We start from the raw sequence: 20297 nt of genomic DNA on the forward strand, positions 1-20297 counted from the left end.
TCAAGATCTATCTATGTTCTTGCTCTTGTCCATTAGTCAAACAAACCGACCACGATAAGATTCCCGTGTCGACCGCATAATTGCACGGTGCTTCCATCCCGTGCTCCTGCTTGCCAATTAATTAACACAGTACAAACTACAAATGCAGAAAAAAAAAACTTACGATCCAAGCTTCATTTTACAAAAACTTATGATCTATTCATCAACCATCATATCAGTTAAAAAACATCAGGAATTCAAGAGTAATAAAAATTATACCTATGTCCATAGACCATCTAGCGACGACTACGAACACGGTCAACATCGCCTCTCCATTACAGGAGCCATGCAAAAAAGCCTCAAAAGACCAGCGCACCACATAAACAATCCATAGACACACAAACATAGACAAATGAAGACCGGATCCACGAAGACAAACACCAATCGAATCCTGCAAGATCTGCTAGAGAAACACCTTTGCATGCCCTCCGACAATGCAAGTTGCACCGCCTGCACGCAGTGCTAAGTGGAGAGGACCTTATTCCATCTTCAGGGACCCGCTGCCGTCTCGCCATCCTAAGCAGGACACAAATCATAAACAAACTAAAAAAACACCTAAAAATAAAGTAGGAGCCCTCCCATCGACGAAGTCTGGGATCCACCACGCCTCTATGGTCCTAAAGCTTGTTGTATCTTCGGACGGACCGGCGACGGAGATCGTTCCCTTTTTGAAGGCGTCGTCGCGGCTCTCATTACCCGTCATGCGGCTTCGAGGAAAACTCTGATCCTTGGATCGGGCGGTGGCGGCGCGCCAGTGTCGTTCCCTTCTTGAAGGCGCCGCCTTGGTGCGCATGGTTCGTCATATGTAGCTTCATCTCTGCATGGTGGTAGTGCTAGGGGTGGTGTTGCCGCGCTCAACGTCTTTGTATCCTGTCCTGGGTGTGTGTGTGTGTTGCGGTGGTGTGGCGTGTGTTTGTACCGGGTGCTTGTTGATTGGTGCTTTATATATAAAATGGGATGAAAGCTTTTTCCGGTAAAACCACAGAAGACGAGACAGATTGACGGCGGTGCGAAGGGGAGGCAGGGAAACACAAGATGCATGGGAGTCTCTAGCGAGGGAGTAGAAAAATGTTCTTTATACCTAACTTAATATCCTAGCTAAGGGCATATCCAACACCGACATTCAAAACAGACACAATATTTGTTCACAAAATGGTTCGGATACGGATACGAGCCGGTCATCCAAACCTGTCCCCCGTCGCCCGGTGCTGTTTTTTGTAAGTGTGCAACACTCCAAATGATGGCAGGAAATCTTTGAGGAGTGAAAAATATTAAAATATAACAATAGCTTGAATATAAATATTTCAATTCAACTAGGTTTAGAAATAAAATAGTTCAAACTTGAATTGAACTTTGGGAAAACCTTTATTGCCATGCTACCTACGATAAAGCTACCATGAACTAGTTAATAAATCTGCCATGCTCTAGTAAGTAAAGTTGTTGCGCTCTGAAAAGTAAAAATGCCATGGTACCTACAATAGAAATAGAACAAATTTGCCATGGCAAAAAGCATGGTAGCATGTGTGAGAATTTGCCATCATTCGCTGGACAATTCTTTGTGATGAATTTCATATGAGCAATACAAAACATTTCCTAAATTTGCCAAAATTAATACAAGTAACCATAGCTTAACCCATTTACGTTTGCACAAACAAAAATGAACATAATGTCAAGCTTTATGGATTGGTGAAACTAGGAGGCTGTTTGGATGGGAGCCCGAGGCTCCCAAGCCAAAATATTGGCGTTGACCATCTACATGGGCAGCGTTTGGATTGAAGCCCGTTATTTGGCTCCCCAAGCCTTGATTCAACTCTTCAGTTCATTTTCTCACCAACGCGTTGGCAAGTTATGCAGCATCACCAATTTTTGGGCTCGCTCATGCGTTGGCGGGTCAGCATGGGCACAATCCAAACAGCCCCTAGTTGTCTAGGTAGACATGCTTCATAGTTGCCACATGCTTTCCATTTAGCTAGCTATATTTGCCGCAATGCCCTACTAGTAACCATAGTGTTTCTACTTGGGGTCTTGCACGGAGGCCTGATGGGAACCGTCCGCAGCCCCCGCGTCACCCCCCGCTAGGGCGAGGACGGTGGAGACCATGAAATCGCACCGTCGGGCAGCCTCCATCCCCGTCCTCCTCTCCGTCGCTGTTGGAGGAAGCCGACAACGGTGACGGAGACCTCTTCCCTCCTGCGTCGGGATTGGGTGGGGCGGGTTACCCAACAGCCGGGGCGTTTCTCCCTGATTTGAGTCGCGGCGGCAGCGACAGAGCTGCAGGACGACGTGGAAGATCGGGTGGTGCTGGCCGCTCAGCGCGTCCGCGTGGTCACGGTTGCCATGGCGTCTCGGCGATACGGCGGCGGTGGCGTCGTTCGGCATGGATCCCGAGGCGGCGGCCCTGGAAGGAGGGGGCAGGTGAAGGTCGGGCTTCCTGTGGCGGCATGGCGTGGTGTTGTTCCTGTCCAAGGTGGATCTGCGCCGACAATCTGGTGGATTTGGCTCCGGAGTGATTTGGATGAGAGATGGTGACGGGTGCGCGGGATCCCTCTCGGCGGCTCTCGCGTTTTGGCGTGGTAGGGTGGCGGTCCTCCTCCCAGACTCCAGTGGTGGCACACACATGCAGTGTCTGGTGTGACAGGGCTCCCATGGTGGCAGTGTTGCGATGGATGGTCGCGGGATCTAGGCGGCTGGATCTGGGGCTTTGAAGGCGGTCGGGACGACGCATAGGTTGTCGGATGGATTTCTTGGCACAGATCTGGGTGAAAACCTGGTCTTCGGACGGTGGCCGGAACCGGTGATAGTGATGCCCTTGGCATCGTTTCCTTTATGAAGGCATCATCGAGGTCAAGCTCCCAACTACCCCGCTACCTCCGAGGGAAACCCTTGATCAGTTGATCGGATAATGGCGGCGCTCTTGTATCTTTTCCTCCTTGGGGGCGTCATTCTTGGAGGTGTGCATTGGCTCGAGGGACCATTGGACAGTTTTAGTGATGGAGCGGCGTTTCATGTCATGCATTGACAATGTGGACTCTCCGGCTTTAGATGTTAGGCTTTGCTACAAGGTCTGTTTGGTACTCGGCTCGGACTATCGACACCCCTTCATCAAGTGGATAGGAGTAGCAACATGTGTTGCTAAGATGGTGGATTTAGACTTACTGATGTATTGCTTTATAAGGTCTTTATGAATAATTAATAAAATAGATGCATGAATCACCAAGATGCAGAGGTCGGGGGTCATCCTCCTTTCAAAAAAATTGCCATCTTGCACCTCGCGAACTTGTAACCAACTCAAAAAATGGCTGAATAATGGGTTGTCGTGATTCTTGCCGGCATTGGTGAACGATGATGATGTGCGAGGGGCGGGATCTAGGCATGGGATCGCATGTGATGATGGAGGAGCTGTCAGTCGGCGTGCTTGGCGATGGCGGTGCTGGACAAGAGACTTGGGGACGGCTCACATATGTGGCCCGGAGGTGAGCCCAAGACGAATAGAGGGTGAGCCGCATAGTCGGTGAGGCGCGAGAGCTCCAGGGACGCACAAAGTAGGGTGTGTCCGCTCGAGGTCTGTTGTATCAGCAACGCAAGCCAGCGAGAGGAGCAGGGCCTGGGTCACCGAGCATCACCACGAACCCAACAAGGGCCACTCGCTGAGGATATCGATGGAGGTAGCGGTGGCGGCACGCACCTCCTCCCGCGCCTCGTCGATGGCGTCGCCTACGCAGCCCGCCTCTAGCTTATCTCCGCCGCCGCCCGCCTCGCTTCTGCCCTCGCCCACCTAGACACCGGCGCAACCCGCCTCGCCGCCGAAATTGAAAGCGGCACAACTAGATGAGGTGAGGAATGGGGAGCGTCAGTGAGAGAGAAAGCAGAGTGGGAGAAGAAATTCAGCCGGTTGGGCGTTTGCGATGATATCTAGGTTCGCTGGAGTGTCTCTTTCCTTTGCTTTAACACATCTGCACATCTGTTACCTCAAAAAAAAATCTGTGCATCTGACCCAATGGCAACAAATACATTCGTCGGGAATCCTCAAAATATTTACCTTTCGGCATATGCATTTCCCTAAAAAATTGAAATGATGGATTATCGACAACTCCACAATAAACTCCATCAGTTATTTTTTTTCCTTCAGAAAAAGTAGGGTCTACCTTGACTGTTGACGCAATGACCACCAATAATTGCAGGTCAACATACTCGGAGCCTGGAAGCCATCCAACCCCCCACTGGAAGCGGCAGCCAGGGGTCGCCGTCCTCCTGGAGGCGCAGGCCATCGACATCCAGATCTCGTCTCCGCTCTCCGCTCACCGGCCGGCCGGCCGGCCGGCCGACTGCCGCGGTACGGATGTTCCTTTTTCTTTCTGTAAATCTCTTCCATCCTCCCTCTTTTCATTTGATTCATCCTAGTTAACTTGGTGCTACCTCCAACTCCCCTCCTCCGAGTTTACTAATTTCTTGTTGCCTGCTAGTACTCCCAAGATAACTAGTCGGTCTTGTGCCTGCGACATGGCCCAGATCAAATCAGGCTAACTATCGTTCTGTTACCTTACACCCATCAGCGTCGGTAAAGGAAGTCAGATTAGAATAATCAGAAAACAATATTACTAGCTACTAGCATCTGTGATAAATCTATAAATTCGAGTTTCAGACATATTATCCGGATTAGATGTTCAATTTGATCTCCATATGTGTATGTGCTAGCTAGTACCAAATCAACTGTTAAGGAAAGTGTGACTCTGTATCCTAAACCTGGTACTGTTAAGATTCAACCATGTGTGATGTAAGTAAATCTAAGGAATATAATTCTACTGGAAAAACAAGACCTCCTGAGCGAAGGCTGGAGTTTGAAGTGTCTGATGCAGCTCCTTTGTCTTCTGCCGCTGGTGTTTGGGGTCTAAGGTTATTGCTGAAATCCAGCTCATCGCTTGCTTTTGAGAAATCAGAGCACAAATGAGTGTTTAAAATAACTGACGTACAGGTTGACGCTAGAGATAGGATCAGTCATCGTCAAGTCAAAATTTGGAGAACTGTCGTTAGCAACAAGATGGGAGAGCTTAATTGTAGTAAAGCACATACCAAATTTGAACACTTCTTTGTGCTACAGTTTTTAGCTTACTTGCTGTCTACTTTGAAGTGACTGAGATTTTTTTAAGGTGAGAATTATCAAACCTGTTGTGTCTTCGATGATTATACCTGTAAGTAACTAGGGAGTTGGGATGCATGTGATCTTCATTCTCTTGCTCTATATAATTCATGACATTTGCATCATCTGGTATAGTGAATGCTCTTATTTAAAGAGCACTGCACCATATTACGTATCTGCAAATGGAGTACGAAATTAGTACTGGACACAATGCTCTGGAGCGCATGTTAATTGATGGAAGTGCGGAGCCAATGGATCTGCCGTTATCACTTTTAGAAGACATCACAAATTGTTTCTCTGACGATCAGCAAATCGGCAGTGGCGGGTTTGCAGTGGTCTATAAGGTACACAACTCTAATAAGCTTCCATCTAATCACAATTGGTCTAAAAACTAAACTGGCATATGGTCACGTGACATAAGTCACACCGCCACAAGCCCGAAAAGGTTTGCAATGACAATACTTGTTTGTGACCGCAGGGAATGGTCGGAAATGAGATAGTTGCTGTGAAGAGGCTATCCAGGAATATGCATGAGAGTAAATTCCACAAAGAGGTCGAGTGCTTGATGAAGGCCAAGCACAAAAACATAGTGCGTTTTCTAGGATATTGTTCTGACACGCAAGGGAAAATTATGGACTATGAGGGGAAGATGGTCATGGCGGATATACGAAATTGGTTGCTCTGTTTTGAGTATGTACCCAACGGCAGTCTTGATAAATATATTACTGGTAAGATCAAGACATTCATTTCCATCTTTATTTGCTTTATTATAGAGCCCAAGGATCCCACGTAAACTATGCTTATGTTGCCTGACGTTTGTAAGTTTATTACTCACATTATACAATCTCTACCTGCCTATCTCTACAGATGCATCTCATGGACTTGAATGGAGGGAGCATTTTGAGATAATTAAGGGAACATGTGACGGTCTATGTCATCTTCATGAGAAGCGCATTTTGCACTTAGATTTGAAACCCGCTAATATTCTAATAGATGATCACATGGTACCCAAAATTGCTGATTTTGGCCTTACAAGGTGCCTCGAGAAAGAGCAAACCCACGTTTTTACTTCAAACCTTTGTGGATCACTGTAAGCCAGCCTCTGGGGAGCTCTCCTTTATTTCATTTTGTATAGGATGAATTTAATTTCTAGAACCTCCGCCCAGAATTAGTTAACTCAAATTTGTCTAGTTACAGATGTATCTAGACACGTTTTAGCGTTAGATACATTCGTATCTAGACGAATCTAGGTCAACTAATTTGGGATGGAGAGAGTATTTTACAGAAAGTGAGAAGTAACTCTATAAATCTTCTTGCAGCGGATATTTGGCACCTGAGTTCTATAGTGGGCAAGTCACATTTGCATCGGACATATATAGTCTTGGCGTTATAATCCTGGAGATAATGACTGGACAAAAGGGTTACTCCGAAGATAAGAATGTAAGAATAATTTAATCATTTTCTCCAAGTTAAAGCATAAAATAATAAGTTAACAATATTATCTTCTAACTTATGAATTAGAAATGACATTCCTTCCTTTTCTAGACTTGGGAGTAGTGAATGAGAAGCACTAGTCTAGAAAAGTAGAGCTTATGAATTAACAATATTACTCTACATAACTAATAAAGATGTATGATTAGATTGTTTAAGTTGTATATGAAAAAATAGAAATACATACTCCCAACCGTATAAAGTGCTTTACTATTCAATACACTATTTTGAATAGTATTACACTATTCACAACAATATTTAATTTTTTGGTATTATATGCTCGTTCTGTATTCACTAAGCAGCTTATATCTTAATGCATGATCTATTTAGGGGCTGGCGAGGCCAACAATACGTCCGACGGTGTGCACAGAGGTATAAAATCCTACTCAGTATTCACCATATTTTTCATTATGTTGTATTAGATGTAGCTAGTTACGTTCACTTAGTAGTTTTAATTGCAAATTTATGGGGTAAATTTCTATCGTCTTCCCAGTCAGTTCCACCTGAAGGGAACACTTCTCTACGGCCACAAGGTTCTCATTCAAACACCACTCTGGGCTACACAGGGAACTACACACGCAGAGGTTTCTCCTTTAGGATCCCTAGCATAAGAACTCCTCCCATAAATTCATAAATAAATATACCAAGTGAAACCAAGAAACTACATCATTTCCACAACATAATTTACATATGAATTTCCCTTTCAGGAGGCCCCGAAGGGATTACATAAGCTAAAGAAAATTATCTTCTAACTACCTTCTTGAGCCTTACAATGCTCTGGATACTGTGACTCTTATTGCAGGATGAGGCGAGAGAGCAGCTCTGTGGATGGCTTCCGGGAGAATGCACCTCTTTATTTTATATTTGGTAGGATGCATGCGTGTCTTTCTAGGGTATTGATAAGAGCGAGAGATAGTGCCTCGACAAACTTCAATCTTCAGGAATCTTTCAAGTCATTGCTTTTTTCACGTGGGCATTGTCTCTTGGTGAATAATTGGTTGGCTCTTCTTTTCATCTTCGCTTTTCAGCGATGCAAATCTTCATGCCTTCAGATAGATTGCTTCTCCTTCAGGAATCCTTGTGCCAGTGTATGCGTACATACATGCCAAGGTTGTTTAAATATTCAACATTGCTTATTCATTTATTTTTAAATTTTTTTATAAGGGGTCTTCCCTGCCCATATGATTGATGATAATACCTTATCAATATTTAAAATATCTATTTTTAGAATGTCTATCAATATTCGGGTCGGGTATAGGTCCTCCGCGCCCGAATAATTGATAGCAATATCAATATATGCAGTTTGGACTTTATTCAGGCCGCTGCCCATGCCCTGCTATGTCCATATGATCATCATCGTTTAACATATTGAAATCATATTTTTGATCGCATTCTTTCTTTATTTCTTCAAATTTTTCATCCATTTCATGCCTTAATTCTTTTAATATTTCTTCTTTTAATTCTTTCTTTATTATTTTTGAAAATTATTCAAATCTTTTATCCATTTCTTGATTTATGTATTCATTGTCTAAAGGGTCAAGTACCTTTAGAAGGCATTCTTGATATGTTTGATATTTTGAAGACTCTTCCTTCTTTATATTTTTTGAGCTTGATGCCTCCCCCTTTGTAGGAGTTGGTGAAGTAGGTATGCCTCTTCTCATTTAGGGTCTTTAGCCTTTGGGTCAATATAATTATTTGGTCCGAATACCTTTCTTGCCCAAAATAAGGCATCATTTATACTATAATATCTTTTGAATGTTAAATCTTCTCCTTTTCTTTTTGCATTTAATTTCTCAATCATAACGTTTTTCCATTCTAAATATATACCGGGTTTATTTCCATCAAATATAATATATAATGTTTCTCCTTTTGGTATTTCAATCTTTTCTGGCTTTGGCAGATTTTTGTTTAATTCGTTAAAATATTCTGCCAAGCTATTGATATATAATCGTTAAAAGAGATGAAAGAGGATATTTGTTATCAATTCTCAATAGCTTGACAGAATATTTAAACGAATTAAATAGAAATTTGCCAAAGCCAGAAAAGATTGAAATACCAAAAAGAAAAACATTATATATTATATTTGATGGAAATAAACCCGGCATATATTTGGAATGGGAAAACATTATGATTGAGAAATTAGATGTAAAAATAAAGGGAGAAGATTTAACATTCAAAATATATTATAGTATAAATGATGCCTTATTTTGGGCAAGAAAGTTATTCAGACCAGATGATTATATTGACACAAAGGCTAAAGACTACATCCAAATAAGAAAATGCATACCTACTTCACCAACTCCTACAAAGGGGGAGGCGTTAAGCTCGAAAAATATAAAGAATGAAGAGTCTCCAAAATATCAAACATATCAAGAATGCCTTCTAAAGGGACTTGACCCTTTAGACAGTGAATACATGGATCAAGAAATGGATAAAAGATTTAAAGAATTTTCAAAATAATAAAGAAATATTAAAAGAATTAAGGCATTAAAAGGATGAAAAATTTGAAAAAATAAAGAAAGAATGCGATCAAAAATATGATTTCAATCTGTTAAACGACGATGATCATATGGACATAGCAGGGCATGGATAGCGGCCTGAATAAAGCCCAAACTGCATATATTGATATTGCTATCAATTATTCGGGCGCGGAGGACCTATACCCGACCCGAATATTGATAGAAATTCTAAAAATAGATATTTTAAATATTGATAAGGTATTATCATCAATCATATGGGCAGAGAAGACACCCTGTAAAAAAATAAAAATAAATGAATAAGCAATGTTGAATATTTAAGCAACCTTGGCATGTATGTACGCATATACTGGCACAAGGATTCCTGAAGGAGAAGCAATCTATCTGAAGGCATGAAGATTTGCATTGCTGAAAAGCGAAGATGAAAAGAAGAGCCAGCCAATTATTCACCGAGAGACAATGCCCACGTGAAAAAAGCAATGACTTGAAAGATTCCTGAAGATTGAAGTTTGTTGGGGCACAATCTCTCGCCTATAAAAGGAGGCGTTTGCTGCGAAGAGAGACACCAGATGGAGAAGAACCACCAGCCACCGATAGAGCAAAGAGACGCGACCCAGCTAGCAAGCTCGTTGCTAAGTAGTAGTAGTACTAGTAGTAATAGTTCCTCATCCTGCAATAAAAGTCACAATATCTAGAGCATTGTAAGGCTCAAGAAGGTAGTTAGAAGGTAATTTTCTTTAGCTTGTGTAATCCCTTCGGGGCCTCCCGAAAGGGAAATCCATATGTAAATTATGTTGTGAAAATAATGTAGTTTCTTGGTTTCACTTGGTATTTTTATTTATGAATTTATGGGACGAGTTCTTATGATAGGGATCCTATAGAAGAAACCTTTGCGTGTGTAGTTCTCTGTGTAGCCCAAAGTGGCGTTTGAATGAGAACCTTGTGGCAGTAGAGAAGTGTTCTTTTCGGGTGGAACTGCCTGGGAAGACGATAGGAATTTATCCTGTAAATTTGTAATTAAAACTACTAAGTGAACGTAACTAGCTACATTTGATACAACATAATGAAAAATATGGTGAGTACTGAGTAGAATTTTACACCTCTGTGCACACCGTCAGACGTATTGTTGGCCTTGCCAGCCCCTAAATAGATCCTGCATTAAGGCCCCCTTTGTTTGGGCTAGAGATTGCTGAGAATCAGCTGCCACTTGGATTCCAAAAATCCACTACAGCTGTAGATTTTGAGAATCCAAATCTGAATGTTTGTTTACCCCGGTTTTGGAAAAACAAAATGTTGTGAAGTGTCTACAACGCCCCTGATGTTGTGGAGTGCAGGACGCCGGAGAGGGGCGGCGTACGCAGAAATCGGGGCGGTGTGTTGATAACCCACAAGTATAGAGAATCGCAACAGCTTTCGAGGGTAGAGTATTTAACCCAAATTTATTGATTCGACACAAGGGGAGCCAAAGAATATTCTCAAGTATTAGCAGCTGAGTTGTCAATTCAACCACACCTGGAAACTTAGTATCTGCAGCAAAGTGTTTAGTAGCAAAGTAATATTATAGTGATGGTAACGGTAACAAAAGAGTAACGAAAGCAAAGTAATGTTTTTGGTATTTTGTAATGATTGTAACAATAGCAACGGGAAAGTAAATAAGCGTAAACCAGTATATGGAAAGCTCGTAGGCATCGAATCAATGATGGATAATTATGCCGGATGCGGTTCATCATGTAACAGTCATAACATAGGGTGACACAGAACTAGCTTCAATTCGCCAATGTAATGTAGGCATGTATTTTGGATATAGTCATCGCTTATGGAAAAAAACTTGCATGACATCTTTTGTCATACCCTCCCGTGGCAGCAAGGTCTTAATGAAAACTAAGGGATATTAACGCCTCATTTTAATAGAGAACCGGAACAAAGCATTAACACATAGTGAATACATGAACTCTCATCACTGGTAAGTATCCCGATTATTGTCACTTCAGGGTTAACGGATCATAACACATAATAGATGACTATAGACTTGCAAGATAGGATCAAGAACTCTCATATATTGATGAAAACATAATAGATTCAGATCTGAAATCATGGCACTCGGGCCCCAGTGACAAGCATTAAGCATAGCAAAGTCATAGCAACATCAATCTCAGAACATAGTGGATACTAGGGATCAAACCCTAACAAAACTAACTCGATTACATGATAAATCTCATCCAACCCATCACCGTCCAGCAAGCCTACAATGGAATTACTCACGCACGGCGGTGAGCATCATGAAATTGGTGATGGAGGATGGTTGATGATGACGACGGCGACGAATCCCCCTCTCCGAAGCCCCGAACGGACTCCAGATCAGCACTCCCGAGAGGTTTTAGGGCTTGGCGGCGGCTCCGTATCGTAAAACATGATGAAATCTTATCTCCGATTTTTTTTCTCCCCGAAAGCAGATATATAGAGTTGGAGTTGGAGTCGGGAGGTCTCCAGGGGGCCCATGAGGTAGGGGGGCGCGCCCTAGGGGGGGCGCCCCCCACCCTTGTGGAAAGGGTGTGGGCCCTCTGGTCTTCATCTTTGTCGAGGATTTTTTTATTATTTAGTGTAAGATATTCCGTGGAGTTTCAGCTCATTCCGAGAACTTTTATTTTCTGCACATAAAACAACATCATGGCAATTCTGCTGAAAACAGCGTCAGTTCGGGTTAGTTTCATTCAAATCATACAAGTTAGAGTCCAAAATAAGGGCAAACGTGTTTGGAAAAGTAGATACGACGGAGACGTATCATATGTGCATCGCGCTTTGTCGATGATTTTTTTATTATTTATTGTAAGATATTCCGTGGAGTTTCAGGTCATTCCGAGAACTTTTATTTTTTGCACATAAAACAACATCATGGCAATTCTGCTGAAAACAGCGTCAGTCCGGATTAGTTTCATTCAAATCATACAAGTTAGAGTCCAAAATAAGAACACACGTGTTTGGAAAAGTAGATACGATGGAGACGTATTATATGTGCATCGCGGTCGGAGCTCGTGGACAGCGGCGAAGACGGAGCTTGCTGGCCGGAATACGGGGTGGGAGGATCCGCCGTCCTGTAGGCGAGCAGGCTGGTGTACATGGAGATCAGGGACGGCGCATCGCTGGCGGAGCTCGTGGGGCACCGCTGCCCGAAAGGCGCCGGGAAATATTCTCTGGATTAGCAAAACGGCCAGGATTAAGATCCTTAGCGCCGCGTTGTAGGTGCCCTCAGGCGAGAAAGAACGAGGGGAGAGAGAACCTGTCGTGGGGAGATTTGGATAAGGGCAGCAGTGGCATTCCTGGTGTAATAATGGGGATAACTTGGTCTGGACTTTAACTTGGGTAAGTGGCCGCTCGGGAATCGCCCGAATCACCAGATTCGTAGCTTCCGGCTTGGACGTGCCTGGTAGTTGATTTCCAGAAGCGATTCTAGGAAGCTGGTGTGAGAATCTGTGTGTTTGTTTTAGTTTCTGATTTTATGAGGCCTAGAATCTGAAATCAGTGGCTACGGCTCAAACAAAGGCCACCTAAGATATAAGTTGCTTAGTGAATACAGAACGAGCATTTAGGGCGTGTTTGGTTGCCCGTGCTGCACTTGCATGGCATCCCAGATGTAATTTCAGTTTGGTTGGTAAACTATATGGCCATCTAGGCCTCCCAACTCATGCAAAAAGTACCCTCTCAGCCAGGCTGAGAGCTATGCCTGATTTGGCCGTTCCTTGGATGCATGCACGAGTTGTGCAAAATGCCTGCACCCACCCCCGCATCATGCGTGCAGCTTCATGCGCAGGGTCGCGGCCCCCCTCGCCACAACGGCTTGAGATCCAGTGACTTCACTTGGTGAAGTTACGTTGCAACTTTAGGCTCTTCATCTCCATCCAAAACAGATCCAATGGTCCATATCACACAAAGGCAAAAGCCCTCAGCACTTGGTCAGTTTTGCAGCCCAGCAGCGACAGAAAACTCATCGTAGGATTCAGTTAAAACAGATTACATGCCAACTATCTAATCTTCATTTCTGAATATATAAACTATAGGTCTATAGCCGTTTCAACATACATGAAGCAAGGTTATCATTTGGCTGTACCTTCCACTTAGCTGAACTAAAAAGATCATACATGCACATACATATTTTTGACTGACAATACTCATGAAACAGATATAGAGTGGCATTTGACATTGAAAGGCTGCATCATAGAATATCCAAATGCTACAGCAAAAAAAGCCAATGTTGAGTAATCATTCAAGTACATAAAAGTAGGCCATTTCACTTGTACACTTAGGCAAAAAAAGACTGGTTAATCCCGAAAATACTGTAGTTAACCCTATCCAAAATACTACCTAGCAACTTTGAAGATACTAGATCAGATCATCATGAAGATATCATCGTCAACTCGTGAAGTTGTCAAAAGCTTGGTAAAGCCGTCGATTGCATCATATTCTTGACGCTTCTCACTTTCTCCCATGGGACTCCCTCCTTTGTTTGTGCCATCATTCTCCACTTGCACTTGAGGCTGCACACTGTCTTTTTTCTTTTGTTGTTGTTGCTGCCAGTGTAAATGAAAAATCATTTTGTTAGTTTAGGAATGAATAAAAACAAATAGTACATACATACTGCAGCTGACCTTTGCTTTTTTTTTTGTTGCCGCTGATTTAGGTTGCTTTCGCCCCTTGCGTAACTTATCAAACCAAGTTTGCTTTCTCCTTAAATTTTTAGATGAAACCTCCTTTTTCTTCAGTTTTGCAGAACTAAGAAAGTCATTGGCTTGCTGCACATTTGGATCATTTTAGCATCAGCCCAGAATATGTTGGTTATATCCTCCTCACAATCCAACTGTAGTGCATATTGAAATGATGGATTGTCAGCAGTTTTGTCATGAAAATATTTCAACATACTTCCAGCTTGTTCAAAAGCCAACTCCCTTTGTCGCTTGGTTCGCAAATGATTTTTTTGGTCACGGCAAGTATATCCAAGGTTAATCGGTCCACCAACTTGATGAGAAGCAAACTCATGTGCAGCTTGTGGCATAATGCCGGAATCATCGGCGGTTTCAATTTCAAAAGCTTATCTTTCTGAAATCTTTCTTTGGGATACCATCAAGTGGCGAGTTTGTGGCAATTGCAACAAGTGGTTGTGTTCCAGCACAACCTCGGTTACTTCATAATTTCCGGCCTCTCGATTCAATTGAAAAGACATACGAACTTGGCAATTGGTTCTTGTTTCAGCTCTAAAACGCTTTGTTGCATGATCGGTTTGTCCTTTTCTTCGATGACCCTCGTTGGAACAAACAAATCTACATGAACCAACCTGACCATCAAGTCTGCTTTTGTTTGCATATCTTCTTCTCATATCAAAGCCTGTGTGACCCCCATATGCAACCCAAAATGCCCAAGCCTCATCCACATTTCTGAATCTCATACCAACTTGAGGTATTCCCTTGCCAATTTCTGCCATCTCACAATAGTCAATTGTGAAGCACAACACTGAATTCTGTCAAATAGCACAATAGAGAGCACTCAATTTCAGAAATTTTAAATGAAAGTCTAAAATCAGAGGACAAAATTTCATCAGAGTGTACGTGCAAACTATTCCAAGCAATTTGTATTGTACATGCATCATGAGTAACCAAACTGACTACCATTCTGCACCCAAGCAACTCAACTGAACCTGTACAAGAACTGCTCTGTACATACCTAACTCTTACTGTATCTGTATGAATCGGGGACACATTACCTCGACTGGATGCGGGATGGCAGAGGTCCGACGGCGATGGCGGCACGCGTGGCCTTCCCACTCCTCCGGCGGCAGCCCGCCCCTCCCTCTCCTCCAGCGACGGTGCGGCCGCGCGGCTCCTTTTCCTCTTCAATGCGGCGGCCGGCGCGGCCACGCGGCTCCTCTCCGATGCGGCGGCCGGCGCGAGTCCCTTGCTCTCTCTCCCAGATGTTGCGGTGTGGTGTGATTCCCCTTCCTCTCCGATGCGGCGGAGCAGCGCCGTCTCCCTGTCCGAGACGCCGGCGCGGCGCGGGAGAGCGGAGCAGATTCCCGCGAACTCTTTTCTTCAGCCTGCACTCGTCCAAAACTGCTAAGTGCTGAGGTTTTTTGCCTTTGTGTGATATGGACCATTGGATCTGTTTTGAATGGAGACGAAGAGCCTAAAGTTGCAACGTGACCAAATGAAGTCACTGGATCTCAGTCCCGCCACAACTCCCCATTTTTTTTCACCTCGTCCGCCCAGTCCTTCTCCCACCCCCGCCCGGCCTCAGATTCGCCGCCGCTGCCTCCTCACCCTCGCCGCTGTTGCTGCCTCCCCACCCTCGCCGCCGTCGCCTCCTTCTCCTCCTCTCCGTTGCCGTCCCTTTTTGCTGGCTGCCGTCAACAGGAGATAATACATGGGAGGATCAGATCTCGATCTGCCGCGGCATCCATGAATCCTTGCACGGGTCGCCGGACCCGGCGCGGTTGAGGCCGAGCTGGGCGCGCTCGGCGTCGAGCTCCGGTGAGTGGATCCCGCGACGCGACGACCCGGTCGTCGCTTCTCGATCCCGCTGCAGTGGGGGCGCTGGTCGGTGGTGAGTGCCACGTGATCTGGATCTGATGCCGGCGTTGGTCGCAAGATCAAGGAATGGCAACAGCAACCAGATCCTGTTGTGCCCATACTTCGTTTCTGCTGTGTTGATCTCCAGCCTGAGATCCCGTGTCAACATCCTCGTAAACAACGATCCATTCAGTTGGTTGTGAATTTATTTGCTGTGTATGAAGTAGTACCACTCGATAGCAAGAGAAGGGAACGGCCGATGGCGGGCTGGCGGCAGCCAATTTTTCTGAAGAAGTTCTGAACTGTTCTAAAGTTTTGACTGAATTTAGTTCTTAGCTACATTCTGATGACTAGTGCCATGGCTGATGTCTCCTGTGTTTGTTGTTGTATTTGTAAACAAAGATTGCTTGTTAATTTTATCTGAAACAGACATGCTTCTCTTGTTTGCTACAAGCAGTATGACCAATTTACCAAATAATATCTCGCTCATCCTGTGGCATCTCATACAACCTACCAAACACATATTCAGCCTGGCCAGTCCCACGGCACACAAGCAACCAAACACACATCTCACTGTACCATTGCATTAGCCCAGCCAGGCCACAGTCAGCCAGCATGCTAGATGGGATGCAGCGAAATGTCACCCGGGCAACCAAACACGCCCATAATACCAAAGAATTAAATATTGATGTGAATAATATAATACTATTCAAAATAATGTATTGAATAGTAAAGCACTTTTGAGAATAATGCCCTACCTAGTGAACAGTGAATACTATTCAGATAAAAAGCGCATACCTATCCACCGAATCCCATATTAACCTAATTAAAATCTGATCTATTATTAAAGGTTAATAATTTATTTTCTCTATATTGTATATATATATAGATCCATTGACGGACCGGTGGTCCTTGCCACGTGCAGTCCCCCTTCTGTGAAAATAGACCCTCCACTGACTGACGCTTTTTAACATGCAGTAAAACCCGTTAGTGTAGTTTTTTTTCAGTTTGCTATATAGCCTTTTTCCCTATACGTGGAAGGGGTGTGTATATAACTTATATGAAAACATTTCAGCTAAAATGAAAATTTCCCCGGCAGCCACCTGGAGTAATCTAGTTTCATGACTCATCAAAGTATGCATTTGACTTGGTACATTTTATCATATTTCTTCTAGATATACCATTTTATATGGATACATAGCAAAAAGCAGGGGCCTTCAATTTCATGGTACTCATATAGGATTATTTTAGAATCATTATTGAAGTTAAAAGTGTATGTATATATAATTTGTTTGTTTAAGTGGAATATAGAAGGTGAGAGTGCACATATACTCCTAGGAGTTTGAAATAGGTGTCCAAGAGCATATCTTCTAATCTGCAACGCAGATTGGAGCTAATTGGGAAGAGTAGTATAGTCTCTGCATAAATGCGTTGGTGAGAATGCAAAATCATATAAGACTTTGATGATCAAGTATACGAAACTCTTAAGCTTAGAATTTTTTTTGACAGAGATTTTAAGGGAGGCCCCCTAAAGTATAATTGTTGCAACAAACCCAAATTGCAAGTATCATGCCTTGAACCTGGGTGGGTGGGAAGGCATCTGCCCCTTTTCACGTGTAGGCTATGCCTTAGTCTGCAGCTTAGAAATTTTGGTACCTGGCGCAAATTTACATGTCCTTTTTGTCCAAAATTTGCAGTTATACATACAAGTGTTTCAACTTTTGAAGAACTTGCATTGGGACTGTATTTTCAATAGATGATCAGATTACTACTTTTGGAGTTCTCTCCTTTCTCTATAGAAGCTATAGATAACCTATCATGGGAATAAATCCTGACTCATAATGCATAAATGCAACTTTGTAGGTAATTGATACTTGGATGATTCAAATGGAGACATCAGATCAGGCGGACATTCTGTTGGAACAAGTAAGAGTATGCACAAAAATAAGGATAGAGTGCATGAACTCGGACCCCAAGAAGAGCAAGACACATAGTCGATATGCTTGATAAAACAGAAGTGCTGACTATTCAGAAGAAACTGCCATCAGCTTCCCTGCAAAGAAAAGGAAAAAAGAAACTGCAAACAACAGTTCATCACATAATCCCCTCACCTCGCCTGCCTACAATGGTGGGGACGAAGTGATGGCAGCAAGGCAGGTGTGGGCACAAGGGCGGAGCACGGAGTGGTGGGATCACTTGAGTGACCCAGCATGCCCAGAAGCTGAATTCCGGCTGGCCTTCTGTAACGCCCCAGATATATTTTCCATATTTGTATCCAACTCTTGCCGTCTCCGGCGCTAAGTTATATTTATTTCTCGGGTTTGGGTCTTTGTCTCCGTGTGTTGTTTTCTTTTTCGTGCATCCCTTATCATGTTTTCACGTGCATTGCTTTTGCATACATGTTCATCTCATGCATTCGAGCATTTTCCCCGTTGTCCGTTTTGCAATCCGGCGTTCCGTTCTCCTCCGGTGGTCATTTCTACCTTTCTTTCTTGTGTGGGGTTTAAACATTTCCGGATTGGACCGAGTCTTGCCAAGCGGCCTTGGTTTACTACCGGTAGACCGCCTGTCAAGTTTCGGGTCATTTGGACTTCGTTTGATACTCCAACGGTTAACCGAGGGACCGAAAAGGCCTCGTGTGTGTTGCAGCCCAACACCCCCCAAATTTGGCCCAAAACCCACCAAACTCTGCTCCATGTCCTAGAGCGTTCGATCACGATCGTGTGGGCGAAAACCGCACCTCATTTGGACTCTCCTAGCTCCACTTATGCCTATATATACACCCCTCCGTTTTCGGATCTCTCCCTCTCCCCGAAACCCTAGTTCAAAAAAAAACATCTCCGCGCCGAGCCGGACACGTCCGACCCGGCCGGACATTTCTCCGCCGCCACTCCCGCGCCGCCACGTGGCACCGGACCACATCCCCGCCGCCAGGCCCGGGAGGCCCGTGGCCGGCCCCCGAGGCCCACGCCGCCGCCCAGCGCCTCCTCGCGCCTCGCGCCGCTGCCTCTCCTCCGCGCCACCGCACGCCGGCGGCCGCCGCCGCCACCGAGCCCGGCTGCTGCCGCCGCCGCCTCGCCGGGACGACGCGGGCCGCGCCCCACGCCGCCGCGGGCTGCCGGCGCCGCCCCGCCGCCTCCACGTCGTCCTCTCCTCCGGCCCCGGCCTCTCCCCGCTGCTCCGGCCGCCGTCCCCACCATTTCCGGCAAGTCCCCGGTGCACCTCGGCTTCCGTGCTCCGGCGGTGAACAGTAACCGCGAGATCTGGATCCAGATCTGATTTCGAACGGTTGACTTTTATCCTCGAAACCCTAGTTTTTTTATGCTACCTTTGACTACTTGTATCTCCGCAACCGTAGCTCCGTTTGGGGCGTATGATATATCAAAATGTTCGCCTCGACATGTACATCATTTCATTCCATTGCATCATTTGCATTTGAGGTCATCTTGATACCCAAAATGCTGTTAGAAGGAGGCTTCGTGAGTTAAATTGCAGATCCGTTAGTTCATCTTGCACTTTTGTCATTTTTGCTATATTTAATCCGTGCATGATATGCCTGTGCCCCTTTGGGATGTATTGTGAAGCATTTTGTCTTCTTTCCAGAGGTGCCACCCATGCATTTTTAGGGTGTGTGTGTTGTCTTGTGCAAGCTTGCGAAGAGAGGTACCTGAGATTGCAGATTTCAGGGACTTAGTGATTTTCGCTAAGTCTGGGATATTTTAGTTCATGATGCTATATGTCCAGCTTGTTTCCTAGTGATCCGTGCCTCTTTTGAGGATGATCAGTAAGGTAGTTTTGATATTTATGTCATGCTCTATCCATCCATGTCTTTGTTGGCATTTGTGGAGTGCTCTAGGTTGACTCAATCGAGCTCAACTTTTGCTTCGTTGTTAATCTGGGCAGATCGTCAACTTGTTTGCGATTTCGCCGATGCTACCGTTAGTGTTCCATGCATGCTATGCCTTCGTTCTTGCCATGTGTAGCTAGCACTTTGTGCCTTCTTGATGGTTATATGCTTCCCTTGCCATGACTTGCACCATGGTGAGTGCATCGAGCTCGTTTACATGCCTTAGTGAGTTAAATTTCAGCATGTCTCAGTTTTCACTAAGTCTGAAAACTGATTGTGTTCGAGCAATGTTCGTGAGCTCGGTAGAGTATTTTGTGAACCTTTTTGGCCCCAGGTCACTTTGAATGTTTTTTAAAGCTTGTTGAGTAGCTCCATGCCATGTTCTTACTTGTCATGTTCAGGTTTTCTATCATGTTGTTTTGCTGCTCCGAAGAGAGCATCGTGATCTGAAATTTCAGACTAGTGTTGATTTCACTAAGTCTGAAATCTGTTTTGCATTTGCGTTTTAGCCATGCTTGTTTGAACCTCTTAATGGATGAATTTGCCTATGGCTCAGTGCTAGTGTTTTGTCAACCATCTTGTGTACATCACTGCCATGTATTTTGTTTTCATGTTTGGTGGCTGTAGCATGTTCATTTCGTTGCATTTAGATGCCTACTTGCTGTAAATCGCAGACCGGTGTCATATCTTAAAACGCTTGCCATTTCCAAACCGTAGCTCCGATTCCTATGATCTTTATATCGTTTTCAAGC

The 20297-nt window shown here is 44.3% G+C and overlaps 1 protein-coding gene across 3 annotated transcripts; it reads left to right on the plus strand.

Moving 5' to 3' along the window:
- The first annotated feature begins 4235 nt into the window (after positions 1 to 4235).
- Positions 4236 to 7738, plus strand: LOC119353164 (cysteine-rich receptor-like protein kinase 26). Of its 3 annotated transcripts, none has more exons than XM_037619752.1 (8): positions 4236 to 4372; positions 5312 to 5520; positions 5655 to 5904; positions 6044 to 6266; positions 6496 to 6616; positions 6998 to 7039; positions 7161 to 7251; positions 7470 to 7738. In XM_037619752.1, the coding sequence occupies exons 2-8, from the start codon at positions 5359 to 5361 to the stop codon at positions 7472 to 7474; spliced, it is 894 nt and encodes a 297-aa protein (XP_037475649.1). In that variant the 5' UTR covers positions 4236 to 4372; positions 5312 to 5358; the 3' UTR covers positions 7475 to 7738. The 3 variants fall into 3 exon arrangements, with proteins under 3 accessions (XP_037475649.1, XP_037475651.1, XP_037475650.1); XM_037619754.1 differs by having other exon boundaries at positions 7161 to 7200; XM_037619753.1 differs by lacking the exon at positions 7161 to 7251.
- The last annotated feature ends 12559 nt before the right edge of the window (positions 7739 to 20297 follow it).

The sequence above is a fragment of the Triticum dicoccoides genome, chromosome 2A (genome assembly GCF_002162155.2).
Source record: "Triticum dicoccoides isolate Atlit2015 ecotype Zavitan chromosome 2A, WEW_v2.0, whole genome shotgun sequence".
Classification (NCBI taxonomy): Eukaryota; Viridiplantae; Streptophyta; class Magnoliopsida; order Poales; family Poaceae; genus Triticum; species Triticum dicoccoides.

What these genes read in the sequence shown, in the direction of transcription:
- LOC119353164 (XM_037619752.1), top strand. Translation starts at nt 5,359, where the DNA reads ATGGAGTACGAAATTAGTACTGGACACAATGCTCTGGAGCGCATGTTA. An exon ending in GGTTTGCAGTGGTCTATAAG is followed by an intron (nt 5,521 to 5,654) that starts GTACACAACTCT and finishes TTGTGACCGCAG; the next exon opens with GGAATGGTCGGAAATGAGAT. An exon ending in GTTACTCCGAAGATAAGAAT is followed by an intron (nt 6,617 to 6,997) that starts GTAAGAATAATT and finishes TGATCTATTTAG; the next exon opens with GGGCTGGCGAGGCCAACAAT.